Raw genomic sequence first — 19,211 nt, forward strand, 5'->3', positions numbered from 1 at the left:
ACTAGCGTTGCAAAATCTGACCTTTGGCATCTTTTTAAGTAAAAAACACCTTCTATTTTCTGATTGCTGTTCACTCTCTCAGAGAGTCGTGTCTAACTCTCTGCAACCCCATGGACTGCAGCACACCAGGCTTCCCTGTCCTTCACCATCTCTCGGGGCTGGCTCAAACTCTAGTCTATTGAGTTGGTGATGCCATCCAACCATCCCGTCCTCTGTCATCCCCTTCTCCTCCCACCCTCAATCTTTCCCAGCATCAGGGTCTTTTCTAATGAGTTGGCTCTTTACATCAGGTGGCCAAAGTATTGGAGTTTCAGCTTCAGCATCAGTCCTTCCAATGAATATTCAGGACTGATTTCCTTTAGGATGAACTGATTGGACCTCCTTGCAGTCCACGGGACTCTCAAGAGTCTTATCCAACACCACAGTTCAAAAGCATCAATTCTTCGGTGCTCGGCTTTCTTTAGGTTCCAATTCTCACATCCATACATGATCACTGGAAGAACCATAGCTTTGACTATACAAACCTTTGTCGGCAAAGTAATTGTCTCTGCTTTTTAATATGCTATCTAGGTTGGTCATGGAGAAGGCAACGGCAAGCCACTCCAGTACTATTGCCTAGAAAATCCCATGGATGGAGGAGCCTGGTGGGCTACAGTCCATGGAGTCGCTAAGGGTCGGACACGACTGAGCGACTTCACTTTCACTTTTCACTTTCACACATTGGAGAAGGAAATGGCAACCCACTCCAGTGTTCTTGCCTGGAGAATCCCAGGGACGGGGGAGCCTGGTGGGCTTCCGTATATGGGGTCACACAGAGTCGGACACGACTGAAGTGACTCAGCAGCAGCAGCAGCAGGTTGGTCATAACTTTTCTTCCAAGGAGCAAGCATGTTTTAATTTCATGGCTGCAGTCACCATCTGCAGTGATTTTGGAGCCCAAGAAAATTAAGTCTGTCACTGTTTCTATTGCTTTCCCAGGAATTTTTTCTGGAATTCTCTTGCTTTTTCTATGATCCAGTGAATGTTGTCAGTTTAATCTCTGGTTTCTCTGCTTTTTCTAAATCCAGCTTGAACATCTGGAAGTTCTCAATTCACGTACTTTTGAAGCCTGGCTTGGAGAATTTTGAGCATTACTTTGTTAATGTGTGAGATGAGTGCAATTGTGCAATAGCTTGAAAATTCTTTGGCATTGGTTTTCTTTGTGATTGGAATGAAACTGACCTTTTCCAGTCCTGTGGCCACTGCTGAGTTTTCCAAATTTGCTGGCATATTGAGTACAGCACTTTCATAGCATCATCTTTTAGGATTAGAAATAGATCAGCTGTAATTCCATCACCTCCACTAGTTTTGCTTGTAGTGATGCTTCCTAAGACCCACTTGACTTCCCACTCCAGGATGTCTGGCTCTAAGTGAGTGGTCACACCATCATGGTTATCTGGGTATGAAGATCTCTTTTGTATAGTTCTTCCATGCATTTATACCACTTCTTCTTAATGTCTTCTGCTCCTATTAAGTCTGTATGGTTTCTGTCCTTTTTTCCAATGGAACTGCTAATACCCAAGCCCATTCACGTGCTCTGTTGCCCTTTTCTTATTTTTTTAAGAACTTTTAGCTGTTCTCTCCAATTCTAGTTTGTTTCCTCCCTAATTCATCTTCCATGGGACACATAGATTTATACGCTAAAACATCCAAGGGCCCAGTCTTGGAAATTAACAGAGCTAGGTTCACATCCTACAAGAAACTTATTTCCAGGACTTACTAGCTGCAAAAAATTTGGAAAGGTCCTTATAAAATGTATAAAATTAATAAAATATTATCTGTTCCTTAAAATTAGCGGGATTTAAACAAACACAGTGTCTCAGTAATTTTTTAATGATTTTATTGAATTTTACTATCAAGGGTGCTTCTTGTGAACACTTTGAGGTCATCTTGTCCCAGAATGTACTGATGTAACTAACATTTTAATATAAAAGCATTCCTCTTGAATAACCTCCCTAATGCTCATTTATGTCATCATTAGTAATGCCAGTCATAAAATGTACATCTTTCGAACTGACATTTACTGGAATAATTGAGTTAAATTCATATTATATAAAGGTGTTGCAGAATTTTTAAAAAATATAGTTTATACTCCAATGCAAAAACAATGGTTTCAGAATACTAGCTGACTCTGATGAGTAATGTGACTGTTTTATGTCAACATCCTTTCCAACCATCTGCTAAGTACAATTCAGCTAGCAATTAGCTAGCAATTAAGCCAGCATTTCAAAAAACTTAATTGCCAACTCAACCAATTTTCAGAGTTATATTAATGATAATAGCTCTACAGCAAACTGAATTTAATAAAAATGCTTCTAACATAAATCCCAACAATTCTAACTTGTTTTCCAGATCATGTATATGTGTTGAAATAGAAATGAGATGTATAGAAAAAGTATTTGAGTGTGAGGATTGAAATTTAGTATCAAGTTCTTTCCTTTCAGGGCTTTCTAGAGCCTGAGGCATTTTTCCTTAAACAGAAGTATTTACCTGTCACTTGCACGTCTTTTCCTTTGATAGCCATTGTTTAGTTTGAATGTGTATCCCTAAGCAGACTTCTTCATTCTTAAATTTAAAATTACCTGGTTCCTCCCTCCTACACCGTTGGTAGGAATATAAGTTGGTTCAGCCACTGTGGAAAACAGCATAGATGTTCCTCAGAAAACTAAAAACGGAATTAACACATGAGCCAGCAATCCCACTCTTAGGCGTATATCTGGACAAAACTATAATTCAAAAAGATACATGCACCCATGTGTTTACAGCCACACTGTTCACAATAGCCAAGATGCATGTCCATGGACAGATGAACGGATAAGAAAGATGTGGTGTATATATATACACATTGGAATACTACTCAGCCGCAAAAACAATGAAATAATGTCATTTGCAGCAACATAGATGTAACTAGAGATTATCGTATTAAGTCAGAAAAAGAAAGATAACAACAGATGGTATCACTTATATGCGGAATCTAAAATATGACCCAAAAGAACCTGTCTAAAATAAGACCCAAAAACAGACTCAGACAGAGACTAAAGAGCAGGCTTGTGCTTGCCAAGGGGACTGGGGCGGGGGGAGCGTGAACTGGGAGGGTGAGCTTAGCAGATGTCAGTTTTTATATATAGGACCAAGAAACAGGCTTCTGTTTCATTGTAGTAGTCCCTGTAGCCCCGGGAGCTACATTCAATAGCCTATGATAAACCCTAATAGAAAAGAATGTTTCTTAAAAAAGACTGTGTGTGTATGTGTGTAACTGAATCACTTTGCTGGACAGCAGTAATTAACAGTATTGCAAACCAATTATACTTCAATAAAAGATTTTAAAATTTTAAAAAATTTAAGCCTAAAAAAATTGTCTGGCTTCTGATTCAGCACTCACCCGGTGTGTTCAATGAGGCCTTTTTCTTGAGCTATGTTAGAAAACACCCCAGGCTGTGGAGTCAGACAACCTGAGATGGGAATTCCAGCTCACTGTGGCCACCTTCCCAAACGTCTGCACGCCTTTCTCCCTCTGGAGAGTGGGAAATGAGCCTGCCCCTCAGGATGCTTCAGCGCCAAGGGTGATGAATGTGCCACAGTCAGCACTTTGTAAGCACCCACTAAAGTGAAAGTGAAGTCATTCAGTCATGTCTGACTCTTTGCGACCCCACGGACTGTAGCCCACTAGGCTCCTCCATCCATGGGATTTTCCAAGCAAGAGTACTGGAGTGGGGTGCCATTGCCCTCTCCAGGGGATCTTCCCCACCCAGGGATTGAACCCAGGTCTCCCGCATTGCAGTCAGACGCTTTACCTTCTGAGCCACCAGGGAAGTCCTAGCACCCACTAACTTGCAGCCAAAATGAACTTTTTTTCTGTTGGAATTCATAATTTATATAATATTAGAGATACCTTTTAGGCACAAGCTGTGAACTTTTTGGCTCCTGACATGTTCTTTTAAAAAATCTAAAACTAACTCACTTTTCTCCCAAAAGAAATGTTGTGGTCACACTTACTCTGACTTGAAAAGTCAGTGAGGACTCCCAGACACCAGTGTTCAAAGGCAGCCCGCCTCCCGCCTACACCTGAAATCTTCACAGCTTATTTTTCTCCTCAAGACCTGTCAGGATAACCGTGAACAACTTTTCTCTGAGACTCTCTCCCACTCCGCAGTTGACTTTGCCTTAGTGGTGTGGGGCTCGTTAGAATGTGGCAAGGAGGTCTCTTTTCGTTTCTTGCTGAATTTATATTGCTGCTACTATGGTGCCAAATTCAAAAATCGCTTTGACTCTGTGAAAAGAATTTGACGCCCAAACATTTATTTTCATATTTTTAGTTCCATAAAAATTCAGGAATATATTCAACAAATATTTAATTTGCACATAAGGCTCCAATCTATAAAAATGTTCCTGACCCAAAGAAACTTCAGTAGTAGAGACATGAATGCATACATGCACACACACACACATACAATCATAATAAAAAGGAAAAATAAGTAGATAAAGAAATGCAGATAAATAGACTGCTATGACGTGAAGAATAAACTAAAACCTACAACTACTACAAAGCTACTCATTCCTAGTAGAAGTAAAATTAGATAACTATTCAAAAAAAAAACAAGGTGCTTTCTTTCTATTTCAGCAATATAGTAACTGGATCAAAACTGCTTATTGTGAACCAACAGTTTAATAAACAAGATAAGCTTTCATGTGTGCTTTTCTCATGATTATAACATTTTCCAGTGATAATGACAAAAATTTGTGATGACCACATTACTAAAGCACATATTGATTATATTTCTGTTAAACTCCTATGAATCAATTAAGCCTTTTTTCTCAACTCAAATAATCTCTCCCATTCATTTAGCTTTCAAATTAATGAATGGATGAATGAGGATGTAATAGGGTTTTTTGCAATAAGCTATATTAATGCACAACTGCCTTTGAAATAGGTCAACAGAAGAGTTACATATATTGCATATTAATACCACAAAACAGAGTAATTTAAAACATCGTCTGTCTAAACAGAAATTAAGGGATCATGTCAAAGCCAAAATTGTAATATATAATTCCTAATGATCAGTAGTGATGAATTATTTTGCATGGACAATTTATCTATAGCCATTAAGTGATCAATACAGATTCAACTCAATAATGATTTGGAACCTCTTAAGGTAACATGTTTGTGTGGCCTTTATTTAAAAACATAGTCACTTATTTTTCCTCACTTGAGTACACGGAAACCCTCTGAAAGATGTTATTTTTATGCTGATCTTTCAGAAAATAAAATTACAATTACTAGAACCAGTAATTAGGAAAAGTGTGGATCTCAAATCCTATATTCTCTCTAATACCTTCTCTTGTGTGCATGAGGCATTCAGTGAGGGGTACAGAGCACATCAAAATATTTCTTGATGACTGACTTGTATTGCATTTTTCACTTTACAAAAGATCGATATCTTTATTATCCGCTTCCAGTGAGACAATGACCTTTTGAAGCAATGGCTCAAGTTTCAGGGAAGCTTAAACACTAATGAGAAAAGGAGAGGACAACAGAACTGTTTGATCCAAGCTTTGGTTAATCAAAGGAGAAGGGATTGTATTCGGCTAAGAAGATCAGGAAAGTCAGCTTGGATTCCAAAGATAACTGAATCGTATTGTTATGCAAAGCCACATGAGAACTGCACAGATCCAAGATCTGGTCCTGCATAGATTCTGTGACAGAGATTTTCTAGAGGGGGGAAATATATATATATAAACTTTCAATATCAAAAAGTGGCAACTCTTAAAGAACAAATATTTCTGATATCATTAGAGAAGAAATAGAGATGCCAGATCAAATGAATTTCCAATAGAATGTGAATTTCAACCAGAAGCCCATTTATTGATGATAACAAAAGAATAAACACAATGATTTAAAATAAAAAAGTTTGGCAGTTGGAAAAGTTGTAAGGTTGGGAACATTTTTCAATAAAATAATAGTTATCTAATCTCAAAACTTCATTTTCTTTCTTTCTTTTTTGTCGGTCTTAAAATGCCAACACCAGGATTTGAGAGCCAGAGCATTTGAACAAGCATCATAGTGACCCAAAGTGGCTAGAAGTAAGGGCATCAGGTGATAAGTACAAACTTAGGAGAAAGAGTAGAAGATCAGACCAGAGTAGCAAATCCATGTGCCCTCCAAGGGATCGTGATATAGATGCAACAGAGTGGAGCAGATGACATGATCAATGCCAGAGGATTCCAAGCTTTTCTGTGCTCTCACTAGTCTGCCCATCATAGCTTTTTTAAAAATTTAAAATATAGTTTATTTTCATATTGTGTTAGTTCCAGATCTACAGCAAAATGATTCATACTTTTTTCTATTCTTTTTCATTATAGGTTATTGCAAGATATTGAATATAGTCCTCTGTGCTATGCAGTAAATCCTTCTTGTTTACCTGTTTTAAATATGACCACTTATATCTGCTAATCCCTCACTCCTGATTTATCCCTCCCCTTCCTTCCCTTCTGGTGACCACAGAGTTTTCTGTCTGAGTTTGTTTCTCTGTTGTATTGGGTTGGACAAAAAGTTCAGGTTTTTCCATAAGATGTTACTGGAAAGCCTGAGCAAACTTTTTGTCTAACCCAATAAATACATAAGTTTCTCTGTACTGTTCTTAGATTTCAAATATAACTGATATCATATGATGTTTGTCTTTCTTTATCTGGCTTTCATCACTTAGTCTGATAATCTCTGGTCCATCCCTGTTGCTGCAAGTGGCATTATTTCATTCTTTTCATGGTTGAGCATATTGCAGTGTATGTGTGTGTGTGTGTGTGTGTGTGCACGTGACATATCTCCTTTATCCATTAGTTTGTTGATGGACACTTAGGTTGCTTTCATGTCTTGGTTATTGAAAGTAATGCTGCTATGAACATTGGGGTGCATGCATCATTTCCAATTAGAGTGTTCACCTTTTCTGGGTGTATGTTCAGGAGTGGGATTATATATATAATCAGGAGTGGATTATATGGTAACTGTTTTTCATCACAGTTTTTTCTCAGCGGGTACTAGTCATGTGTGTAGCTTGGTCAGCCTCAGTTAAAGGTCTGGAACTTCAGAAAGCAGTGATATGTGAAGAGAGATGAGATGAATAAAATCTTGCAATTTTCAGTAACAGTTAAGTTCACTGTGGCTTTGGTTGTATCTCTTGCCTAATTTACCTTCCTTTTAATCCAGATGTTTAGATTATTTTCTCTAGATTAATTTTTTTTCCTTTAACCTATTTCCCTATTTGGAAATAAAATAATAAATAATTTTCTAGATTTAGAAACAAACCTCTAACAGTAACCACTTTGTAGTGATCATAGGACTTTCTATGTAAAATTTATTTAGATGTTAGAGAAAAGGGGAGAATTTATGCCTCTTGCTTCCATCAGAACATTCAGGTATGCAAATGAATATAAAATGTATAGCTTTCAAAGCTGCTGCTGCTGCTGCTAAGTTACTTCAGTCGTGTCCAACTCTGTGCGACCCCATAGACAGCAGCCCACTAGGCTCCCCCGTCCCTGGGATTCTCCAGGCAAGAACACTGGAGTGGGTTTCCATTTCCTTCTCCAGTACATGAAAGTGAAAAGTGAAAGTGAAGTCACTCAGTCGTGTCCTACTCTTCGCAACCTTGTGGACTGCAGCCCACCAGGCTCCTCTGTCCATGGGATCTTCCATGCAAGAGTACTGGAGTGGGTTGCCATTGCCTTCTCCAGTTCAAAGCAGAGTTTACATCATTATTTTGTTACATGGAAAAATCTGAAGCTAACAAATTGATTTTAAAAATCTATCAAGGAATATATAGTCCACATCTATACATGTAAAGTAAATGTGAAGAGAAAGTGCCAAGGTTTTGTCATTTTAAAATGCCTCTACTAATTATTTTTAGCCTCGGTTGAATCGGTCAGCTCTTTTCTTCTGAACCTCAGTCCCACAGGTTTTTCCTCTGTTATTCTCTGATCTTACCAGACTTCTTGTTTCAGACTTGTTGATTTTGTTATTGTTGTCTTAGCACATTCATAATGAAAAGCATATCTTTTGTATGTTACAATACACACTTATGTTGTCCTCCATAGTCTGCAAAACACTTCCCAAATATAAACTTCATTCATCCTCATAATCTACATATTATTTTGAAAGCTTTTTTTGTAGTTGAGGAAAGGTCAGCTTAATATGTTTGCATGGCCTGACCAAGTAGCCAAAACAGACTCAATCCTCTGTGTATAATTCCACTGGTGAATAACTAAGCTGGAACTAGCAGTCTGTCCTGTGCAGCAGGGCCAGGGCACAACGCTTCTGCCTTGTTTTCAATACATGAACTTTATTACTTGAAGATTTAAAGTGCAAGAACTCATTTAGAGGCATCACCACCATTCTTCCCACAGCATTTGCTTGCTTCATGTCTTTGTGTCTCAGCTTGGTGTTTCTTGAAATAGTTAAACCCTCCACCAGAAAAATGATTATGACTCACTGAAGGTTCAGATGATGATTATGACTTTTCAGCCATAAACTATTTTGCAATTAAGGTATGTACATTGTTTTCTAGACATAATGCTATTGTCCCCTTAATAGACTATAGTGTAAACATAGCTTTTATACATACTGAAAACCAAAAAGTTCATGTGACTCGCATTATTTTGATATTTACTTTATGGCAATGGTTGAACTGAACCCACGCTATCTCCTTGACATTACACCTGTATTTCATAAGTAACTATTACTGCAATTTTAAATTATTTATAGAGGAAGATCTCTGCTTATTTGTACATAATGTTTATCCATTCATTGATTTACATATTTGCAAAGATTTGTTCTAAGTCAAAATGCGTATGACAATGTTTATTTCTTTTTAACTCATGAAAGAGTCCAGGAATGAGTACCCCCAAAATATTTTGGCCCTATAAACTATCCTTACTGCTGTAAAATATAAGCCCACTCAAAATGTAACATCTTTTAAAACGCAAAGCAAATAATGGGGTAACCATCTGATCAAATAATAATAGTCAAAGTGAGTGAAAAGCACCCAGCTTTAGGTATAGTTATATACAGATGGGAGTAAGAGAAGGAAGTACCTAAGAATGATCTCATTTATTCAATACTCAATGCTTCTTGATATTTTCACAAAAGATGAAAACCAGCCACTAGGGTAAATAATTATTTTGTTGTCTGCATAATTCCCACTTGGGCAAATTTCTGTTAATGGAATGCGCACACCCTGGTATTAGAAAGAGTTATATGCATGTAGAATGTAGCTTCATTTGTTGAGCACTTATTATTTGCAAATCACTATACTTGGATTCACTACTTGAAGCGGTATCTGTCTATCGGGATTGTGTGGGTGAGAAAACGGAAGCATAAGGAGGGTTAATCATTTAAGAATCACAAAGCTGATAAGTGATGAAGCTCGACCTTGAACCCAGCCGCAGAATTTTAACCATTGCAGTTAATCACATCGACCAACAAAATTTAGAATGAAATATCAAAGGATGGTTCACATGGACATTCTGTCTGAGAGCCAACATACCTGCTTTTGCACTTTTTTCCTAGCGAGTTTTTCTCTTTTTCACTCGGGTTTGAACTTACCAACGAGCTTTATTCGTCCTCCTTCCTTGAGTGAACAAGATCTCTGTTTTATCTGATTTCCCTCTTTATTTGTTGCTGTATTTTCTCCTCAGAGGAAACGTCCTTATCAGAAAGGATTATATATAGCCAGAAAGATTAATCTGTATAGTAAATCTTTTTTCCTTGTATACACAGACCCTCTAGATTCCCCAAACTTTGCTAATTCTGTAACACATAATATGCTTACATATCAGTACATATCTGTATTTGAACATAGTTTATGCAACTGAGTTAATTGGACCTTAACATGACTTTGTGTTGCTCGCACCCTTCACAGTAGAGTTGACCCATTCCTAGACTGCTTTTTCATGGTTTATCCAAATGGCTCGTGAGCACCCCAAGGTAGCAGTGGTTTGCTTTCTCGCCCGCCTCCAGAAGCTCAGAAGAAGCAGCTGGAAGCGAGCCTAGAGCTGATCCAGGATGAGAGTGTGTCAGAGAACGCAGACCACTCGGCGGAGGAGCCCGCGGAGGGAGCGCCCGACGCCGACGGGGAGGAGCTGACCGACGGCGTGGAGGACGACTTCGACGAGGACGCGGCTCACGAGCTGGTAGGAGACAGGCCCGCGCGCAGCCCGGCGGCGCTCGGACGGAGGCGGACGCGGGGTGCTCTGCGCAGAGCACGCGCTCAGTGGAGCTTTGCTAAACTATGAGGGAACGGATAACCAGCAAGAACGTTATAGGTTAGAAGTGGGTATATTCGCAGCCGCAGATGGAAAAGCCTCTTTCTCAAGGCTTCATCGCAGCAAGAATCTTGCGTTGGCGCCATCGCGCAGGAGCTGTGCGCGGGTGTGGCGTCCTGGCGATGAGGCGGTCATCTGCCGGAGGGCGCGTGGCCGCCCGCCCGGCCCTCGGCGTCCCTCACTGGCGGTGACTGCATTAGTCACACGGGCGGCAGGCCTGTACACTGTTCACTGAGGTTGCCCGTTAGCGTGAGGCCCGTTTATCGTCTTCAGCGCCTGTGCTGCTTGACGACCACCTCTTATGAGCTGTAGATTTAAGACCTGATTCTTTACATGTTTTATTTTCCCGATGTTGTTATAACTATACTGCTCATTTCCAGATGTTCTTTCCTGTATAAACACACCAGGAAAATATATGCTAGTAATATTGGTAAATATATGCTGATGAGGATGCTATTTCTCATATTTTATCAGCATATGAAATTAAATATGCTATCTTTAAGGGACTGACTAATACAAATGCTGAGAAGGCAAGTGTGTGTGTGTGTCTGTGTGTGTGTGCTGCCAACTCTCAAATATATATGGACTGATTATATTAAACTTGACTTAATCCTAGGTAATATCAGATTCCAGTCTGTTTTAATACCTACTGTTACTGAGGTGATTTTGCTGTGGTTGTTGTTTTAGCATGGTAATTACCCTGTCCTTATTTCATTTATGGAATTCTGTATTGATTTTTTTAACATTCCAAATCTGTTTAAATTGCTTGGTACCTTTATTTAAACTTTTGAGATAGGAGCCTTTAATAACCATTCTTATTTCTACCAAAGTCTGCCTCAGTTTGAAGGGTTTAAGTACCTATTTTTAGGACTGTTTTGATCTCTGGAATCTATTGAGCAGGGACTAGAATGAAAGGCTGAGGACTTCCTCTGCTTCTCTTCAGGCAGGACTTTAATCCACCAACACAAGTTCCTCAACCTGTTCCAATCCGACTTCTGTTGTCAGTGTCTCAGTGTGATTGCTCCTGTTGAGGTCTCTGGACGCTTCCATGGTGTCATTACTAATGGTTGCCTCTCTGTTCTGATTTTAAGTTACCCCTCAGTGGAATTTGGCTGGAATCTGTTCAGGAGAATTTCTCAGAGTACCAACTGCTCATTCTCACCCAGCTGTGCTAAAAACTTTCCCTCCATATCCCCACTTTAAATCCTGAAGTAGCCCAGGGCTTTGTCGTGGGTCACCTTCTCTCTCGACACACTTTGCCAGTGTAACTTCATCAAATACCAGAGCTTTAAGTATTATTTATAGGCCAAAGATTTCTAAATCTACATTTCTACTTCTTATCTCTTCCTGGAATTCTAGACTCAAGTAGATGCCTATCTCTTCAGAGCTGTTCGTAAGCAGTTGAAACTTAACATGCCAGAAACATTCTTGATTTTTCCAGCCGTCTTATTCCTTTGCAGTCTTCCTCATTCTCATAAATAGCATCATCATCCACACAGCTGTTAAAAACCAAAAAGACTGAGATGACTTTTGATTTGTTCCACCTATCCCCATTAATTCTACCTCCAAACTGTAGCCCAAAGCTGGTTACATCTCCAGTACAGCTAAACTGACCTTTTTGCCTCAGCCCATGCAATCCATTCTCTGCACAAGAAGGATAAAAGCCATTTTAAACTGTAACCCAGACAATGCTGCTCCTTTGCTTAAGCATCTACAGTGCTTTTTATCATATTTCAAATCAACATCCCCAAGTGTGTGAATTTAAAGTATGATGAAGTTGAGTGGAAGAGGCCAGGAGAGAGAGGGAACTTGGTGAGGAAGAATGGAGACAGTCCCTGGTGCTGATAGGAGAGGCGTCTAGGATGTAGACGTAAGTATAGGCTGACCTTCGACGTGAAGAGGGACACTGTTTCATTGCAACAAACAGTATTAAGTCTGAGGATGTGGTGGCAGGTCCTTAAGGGAGTTCAAGCATGAACTACAAGTCAGAGGGTGCTAATCTCTGAAGCGTGAGTTGTTGTTGTTCGGCCGCTAAATTGTCTCCAGCTCTGTGACCCCATGGCCGGCAGCACGCTGGGGTCCCTGACCTCCGCTATCTCCCTGACTGTGCTCAAACTCACGCCCATTGAGTCAGTGATGACCTTCAATCATCTCATCCTCTGTCGTCCCCTTCTCCTCCTGATCTCAATCTTTCCCAGCATCAGGGTCTTTTCAGATGAGTCAGCTCTTCACATCAGGTGGCCAAAGTATTTGAGCTTCAGCTTCAGCTTCAGTCCTTCTGATGAATGTTCAAGGTTCAGTTCTTTTAGGATTGACTGGTTTGATCTCTTTGTTGTCCAAGAGACTCTCAACAGTCTTCTCTAGCACACAATTTAAAAGCATCAATTATTTGGTGCTTAGGCTTCCTTATGGTCCAACTCTCACATTCGTACATGACTACTGCAAAAAACATAGCTTTGACTACATGGACCTTTGTTGGCAAAGTGATGTCTCTGCTTATTAATATGCTATCTAGGTTGGCCATACCTTTTCTTTCAAGGAGCAAGCGTCTTTGAATGTTGTGGCTGCAGCCACCATCCACAGTGATCCTGGAGACCAAGGAAATACGACCTGTCACTGTTTCCACAGAGTGAGGAGAGGTGGGCATTATCATAGGTTTGAGGAGAGCTGAGAAGATTTGAAGACGCTGATATGAAAAGCAGAGAAGACCGCTAACTTGAAAATACGTGAAGGTTGACGGTTAATGCCCATAGCTGGTTGACGTTAGAGACCAAGAATTAGAGTAGTATTTTGCAAACTTTAAGGTGGATCAGAAGTACCTGGAGCTTGTTAACTCCCATCCCAGATAGTTAAAAATGCAGATTGCAGTGTCCCATTCCAAGCGTCTCTGATTCAGTACGCTGAGTGTGTCTGGGAATTCCCATTTCTAACAGGTTCCCACGTTGTGCTGCTGTTGGCAGTCTGGGGAGCTCTTTGAGAACCGCTGTTCCGGAGGCATCAGCCAGCATCGCTGTGGGGTTCTCTCTATCAGATTTTATCAGTTGTATTGTTGTCAAATAAATCAAACACAACCAATAAACAGAGTTGAGGACGTAAGTAAAAAAGTGTGGTTAACTAGAGAAATCATGGAATTGAACCTGAGCAGGGAGTCGGGGAACAGAGCAGGGACGGAGAAGGAGAAAACAGAGGCACAGAGTGAGCAGAAGCCCCTGTGCTATGAAGGGCGAGGGGAGAGAAAGGAAATAAACAAGAGAAAAGGGACGGCTGTCCTCAGAGACTGAGACAGTTCAGAGGCGTTGACAGACAGATGATGAGAAAATCCGTGGGGGGGCTGATGGAAGTGGGGTCAGAGGAAAAGTCCCTGAGTCAGGAAGAATTCAGGAAAGCGAGAGGCTCGGACGCAAGACGGCTCATCTACATGTGCATGAGATGACTCCAAATATCAGCTAAAAGTAAGAGGAAGACAGAAAATGCCAGCTGTTGTGAGAAACATAGCAAGGCCCATTCTAGTCCCAGACCTGTCACTGTCTGATCCAGCCAATTCACCTTCATTGTAACTTCCCTGACTCTCAACTTTCTTATTTGCAAATAGCAAAGTTAGATAGGAAATTTCTAAAATCGACTCTGTTTGATCTATCCTCTGAGTGAATCCGTGTTCCAGGAACACTGTTTCTGAAAGTCAAGGGTTTAGTATGCAGTCAGGGGAACAAAGCCAAACCATGGTGTTTGGTTTATGCTCTAAACTCACAGGAAGGAACTGATTAGAGCTCCTGCTGCCAGAGGTTCTCAGGTTTTTTCTCCCTCAACCTCTGCTTTATAACTGGAGGACTTAGCTAATGGGGGGTAAGGACACTATTAAGGATACTATCCAGTATCTCCTTTTGTTCCTAAGACTTGGAAAATAATGAGTGAGCATGAGTAAATTCTGTCCCTGTGGTTTAAATGGAGACTGCGGAGTCACTCCTAGGAACTGGTCAAGAGAAAATTCCCTGTTCTACCGTTCTCTCTTTTCCTGACCACATGATCTGAGTCATCCTTGGTTCCTGGAAAGGAAAGTCATATATCTTCTCTTTTTGAAGGGCAGATATGATTACAGATTCAACAAGAATACAGTCTATCAATAATCAGGTTTTTAGTGATTATAGTTGTAACTAAAAAGAAGAGCTGTATCCATGTGCTTAGGCAGCTGCTCAGAGAAAATCTAAAATGAATGGGAAACAAGACTTGCATCTCAAGCAAGGGAGATGCGGCCAAGTGTGTTAGAGGCACAGCCATAAATGGTGGCACCCCTTGCAGAGCTTGTGAAAAGTTGATGGCAAGAACACTGACTCTATGCATCATCTAGATCTAAATATCCAGTTAGTGGACTCCATTTCCATTAAGCAATCCGTTCACTCTACGTTTAGGTGCGTGTTGTATGTGAACCAGGTGCTTCAAAAGCTGTGCAGATAACCAAAAGTATTGCTCTTTTGTAAAATGAAGTATGTAAGTCAATGGTTCTTCTACTCTAGTAGCTGAGTGCCTAGAGAAGACTGATTTCCTTATGTAAAAGTAACAGACTTGGACTTGATAATTTATGAGAAGTCAGCCAAGGCTAAAAATCTGCGACTCTACAATAATCTATGCCCATATATTTCATTAGTGCCTGTAAGTTAAGGTTTGAATATGTCTTAAATTGAACTCTAGATTGACACATTGTGCATACAATTATCAAACTGCTACCATATTCATTTCTGAATAAATCCATTAGCAAATATTTATTGATTGACCATTAATGAGATTTTTGCTATGGGAATAATGAAAGAAATCATATATTTTTTTTCCCTCAAGAAGGCTGTGAATTAACTGAGGATAAAAGCTATAAGAAAAACATAATAAGCAGTATAGCATGATAAGACCCATATGAAAGATGCAATTTACAGCTGGGGAATCACACATACCTGGGAAGTCAACAAAGGCTCCTGGCAGAAGAGATATTAGAAATTTACCTCAAAGGATGCTGAGTTAAGGAACAGCACCTGCTAACATGCAGAAAGAATATTCAAATCACCTTTCATTGTTTTCAGATCATTTTAGGGAAAGTATATTTAATATCCAAAAATACATTAGATGTTTTGTGTTATGTGGGGGGTGGGAGCATGGATGGATAGACAGATAGCAAAGTCAATTTTTTTGTAAAACTACTAAAAACTTCAGAAATAAAATACTTGCCTTTCAAGCTCTTTCACTCTTTCCATATCCAGCAGAGTTGTAATCCCCTTTCATATAAAATGACATGACACATAAGGAAGTAATCTGCGCCAAAATGGAAATTCCATAGAGAAGTGAGGGCTTTGTTGTTGTTCAGTCACTAAGTCATGTCCGACTCTTTGTGACCCCACGGGCTGCAGCACGCCAGACCTCCCTGTCCTTCACCAACTCCCAGAGTTCACTCAAACTCATGTCCATTGAGTCGCTGATGCCATCCAACCATCTCATCCTCTGTCGTCCCCTTCTCCTCCTGCCCTCAATCTTTCGCAGCATCAGGGTCTTTTCCAATGAGTCAGTTCTTCGCATCAGGTGGCCAAAGGACTGGAGCTTCAGCTTCAGCATCAGTCCTTCCAGTGAATATTCAGAGTTGGTTTGTGACCTGCTAATTTAAAAGGGCAATGAAATCTCCCCAGGCTCATGAGAAAAGATGCATGAGAAAGGTGACTGTGTATGTCCAAGGACATCACAAGCAATCAGCTTCATTCAGGAGCCATTGAGAGTCTGATGAGTGTTTTCTAAAGCAGAGTTTTTGGTCAACATATCCAAAGGCCTAAGGTGCTTCTTAAAATGCTAATATAGGTTATCTGGGGAAGAGTTCAGGAATCTGTACTTTTATCAGTCTGAGGTTTGAAAGGAGAGAGTGACATCAAATCCCAAAGGAAACTGTAGACAGTGCAAACATTTAAATGCATTAGAGAATTTGAGCTCTTTTGAGTTCTACTTGTAATTACTTCTGCTGAGTACATGTAGTCAAATCAGGCAAATCTGGTAAGAATCCACAGTAGAATTACCTAGCTAGAGAGTCTCATACTTATGTATGCAAGTTGAGTACTACATTATAGTACATCTTTCAGCATTTAACAAAATATTCAGCTAAGTAGTGAGTCACCTAGGCTTACAAGCTATTGAATTTCTGTGCACGCTTGGGAAGGTGTGGACCGCAAATCCGGTGCTGTAATTGAAGAGAACTCAAAGCAGGCATTCTGATACACCATTGAAAAACTGGAATGCATAAAGAATTTTAATCAATACTCTTGGTCTTTCTTTATGAACTGGACTGAACACATTTCCTTCTTTTTGAAGCTTTCTGTTTCTTTCCTAATTGAATCCTTCACCCGAATGCCCCCACATCCTCCATGCTGCAGTCTCTTTTTCATAGTGTGTTTGGACTGAACCCTAGCTAGAGGACGAACAGGAGATTGGGAGGCACATTCCCACAGGTGGTGCCGGTGAGTTAGTCAGTGGCGTGTAGCACAAGGAAGCAAGAAAGGTTGCTCAGCCTTTTGGTTTGAGTCTGTACTCAAGCCCCTCATCGCGGACCATGCCACTCCATCACAGGCTGTCTCCCCAGTCCTCCTGAGCACAGATAATAAGGACAGAGTGTCCACCCCTAATTTGGAAGGAGTCAGGGGTAGGATGACCAGTCCTGGTGCATGTGTACAGCATGCATGACCTGCTTCTGAGGTACAAAGGGCCGGGGCCGTGACAGCTGCGTGACCAGCGCTGCTCAAGGGAAATAGGCCATGAAACTGCAATACTTTGGCCACCTCATGCAACGAGCTGACTCACTAGAAAAGACTCTGATGCTGGGAAAGGTTGGGGGCAGGAGGAGAAGGGGACGACAGAGAATGAGATGGCTGGATGGCATCACCAACTCTGTGGACGTGAGTGTGAGTGAACTCCGGGAGTTGGTGATGGACAGGGAGGCCTGGCGTGCTGTGATTCATGGGCTCGCAGAGAGTCGGACACGACTGAGAGACTGAACTGAACTGAACTGAAGCCTTTGATTGGTGGTAAAGGGTGTGCTAGGCTGACATTTCTGCTCTGGCGTCCCACCTTGGAATCCAGCTCTGCCCTTTCTGTAATAAATGTTCCTCAGAGTCAATCTCAAACTAGTTTGTTTGGCATCTCCCTTGATTTCAATCAAGGAGAAGCAAATGGCAACTCACTCCAGTATTCTTGCCTGGAGAATCCCATGGACAGAGGAGCCTGGTAGGTTACCGTCCATGGGGTGGCAGAGTCTGGACGCAACTGAGTGACTTCACTTCACTTCTTCACTTCGCTTTAATTTCAATCATTTTTATTTTAGCTGAAGACCTCTGCTTAGACCATTAGGGTAAACTTTCATTTTCCCTGGAAGGCTAGATGGCTGGGTTGTTAAAAACTGAACTCTGTCTTCAGTCTGACAGAAGCAGTTCGGATCTTCATGACTTTGGACAAGCCGGTTATCTATGTCTTTCATAGCCCAGAGTAGAGTGAAAAGTTTGCTAGGTGCTTGCAGTTTCCTTGTAGGGCATTTGTATTTTGCATGTGTGTTTCACTTCATTCATTTAATCTTGATACCTTGAATGCTTCCATGCCTGCTGCTGCTGCTAAGTCACTTCAGTCGTGACCGACTCTGTGTGACCCCATAGACGGAAGCCCACCAGGCTGCCCCGTCCCTGGGATTCTCCAGGCAAGAACACTGGAGTGGGTTGCCATTTCCTTCTCCAATGTGTGAAAGTGAAAAGTGAAAGTGAAGTTGCTCAGTCGTGTCCGACCCTTAGCGACCCCACAGACTGCAGCCTACCAGGCTCTTCCATCCATGGGATTTTCTAGGCAAGAGCACTGGAGTGGCTTGCCAGTGCCTTCTCCGGCTTCCATGCCTATCTAGGTGTAAATAGACTGAGTGACCGCGCCGCCCCGCGCCCAGCCCCTCCGGTCTTTCGGGGCCCGGGAGGGCCCGGCCTGTGCGGGAGCGCGTGTGCTGCCGCCCGGCCCTCGCCTGCTTCCCTGAGACACAGCCTCGCCGCAGCTCTGCTGCTGCCTCCGACAGAATACCTGCAGCCAGCAGGGCCGCCTCGTCAGCACCAAAGATGCAACACCCAGAAGGCGCGCTGGATCGGGTCCCCTCAGGCCTCCGTGTGAAGCCACACCGGACTCCAGAGTAAACGACAGGCCTCTCTCCCGCTCCGCGTTAGACGGCACACCCAGAGCCCGAAGCCCGAGCCCGTAAAATCTTTGAGGGCCGCCAGTTCATGGAAAGCAGCCTCTCGCGCTGCTGCCTGAATGTTTGCGGCCACTCCCTGCTTCCCCGCTTCCCCCTCGTCCCTCTCCGAGCCGAGCCGTAGTCAGGTCAGTCCTGTTGAAACTGAAGCCGGTCGTTCTGTTAAACGCTCTGCTGGCTGTCCACCTCCTCACAGGAGAGCCGGAGGGCCCCACAGCGACCCCCGCAGCCCGCGCCGTCTGCCCGTCCCCTCTCTGCTCTGCTCTGAGCTCTCCCCACGGCCCGCAGCGGGCACACTCACCCCAGACGCAGCCCGCCCAGCTCCTGCCCCACAGCGCATGTGATCCGCAAAACGGAATCCACATCGAACCGGGCCCTTGAGGCTGTAGTAAATGTTTGAAGTGTACGCCAGAATTTCATGTAAGTAAATCAAGAGTTACCTGTACCTAAGAGAATTAAGGTGCATGTAACCCAGCGGTCTGATGCAAATTTTTCTGGAGTGAGATAGAAGTAGGTTGTCCAGATTGAGCGAATAAAAACATAGGATACCAGTTAAATTTTAATTTCAGATAAACGATGAATAGTTTCCTAATATTATTATGTTCCCAATATTCCATGGGATATA

At 41.7% G+C, this 19,211-nt stretch overlaps 1 protein-coding gene across 1 annotated transcript in view; it reads left to right on the forward strand.

Annotated features, from left to right (window-relative positions):
• Positions 1-10,320, forward strand: part of RALYL (RALY RNA binding protein like) — a 412,556-nt gene extending 402,236 nt beyond the window's left edge. Inside the window, exon 7 of the mRNA XM_088844683.1 lies at positions 10,046-10,320. Within this exon, the coding sequence (XP_088700809.1) occupies positions 10,046-10,320 (275 nt within the window). The remainder of the gene's footprint in view (positions 1-10,045) is intronic.
• Positions 10,321-19,211: the final 8,891 nt, after the last annotated feature.

The sequence above is a fragment of the Moschus berezovskii genome, chromosome 16 (genome assembly GCF_049115385.1).
Source record: "Moschus berezovskii isolate FMDL1 chromosome 16, NW_MosBer_1.0, whole genome shotgun sequence".
Taxonomy (NCBI): Eukaryota; Metazoa; Chordata; class Mammalia; order Artiodactyla; family Moschidae; genus Moschus; species Moschus berezovskii.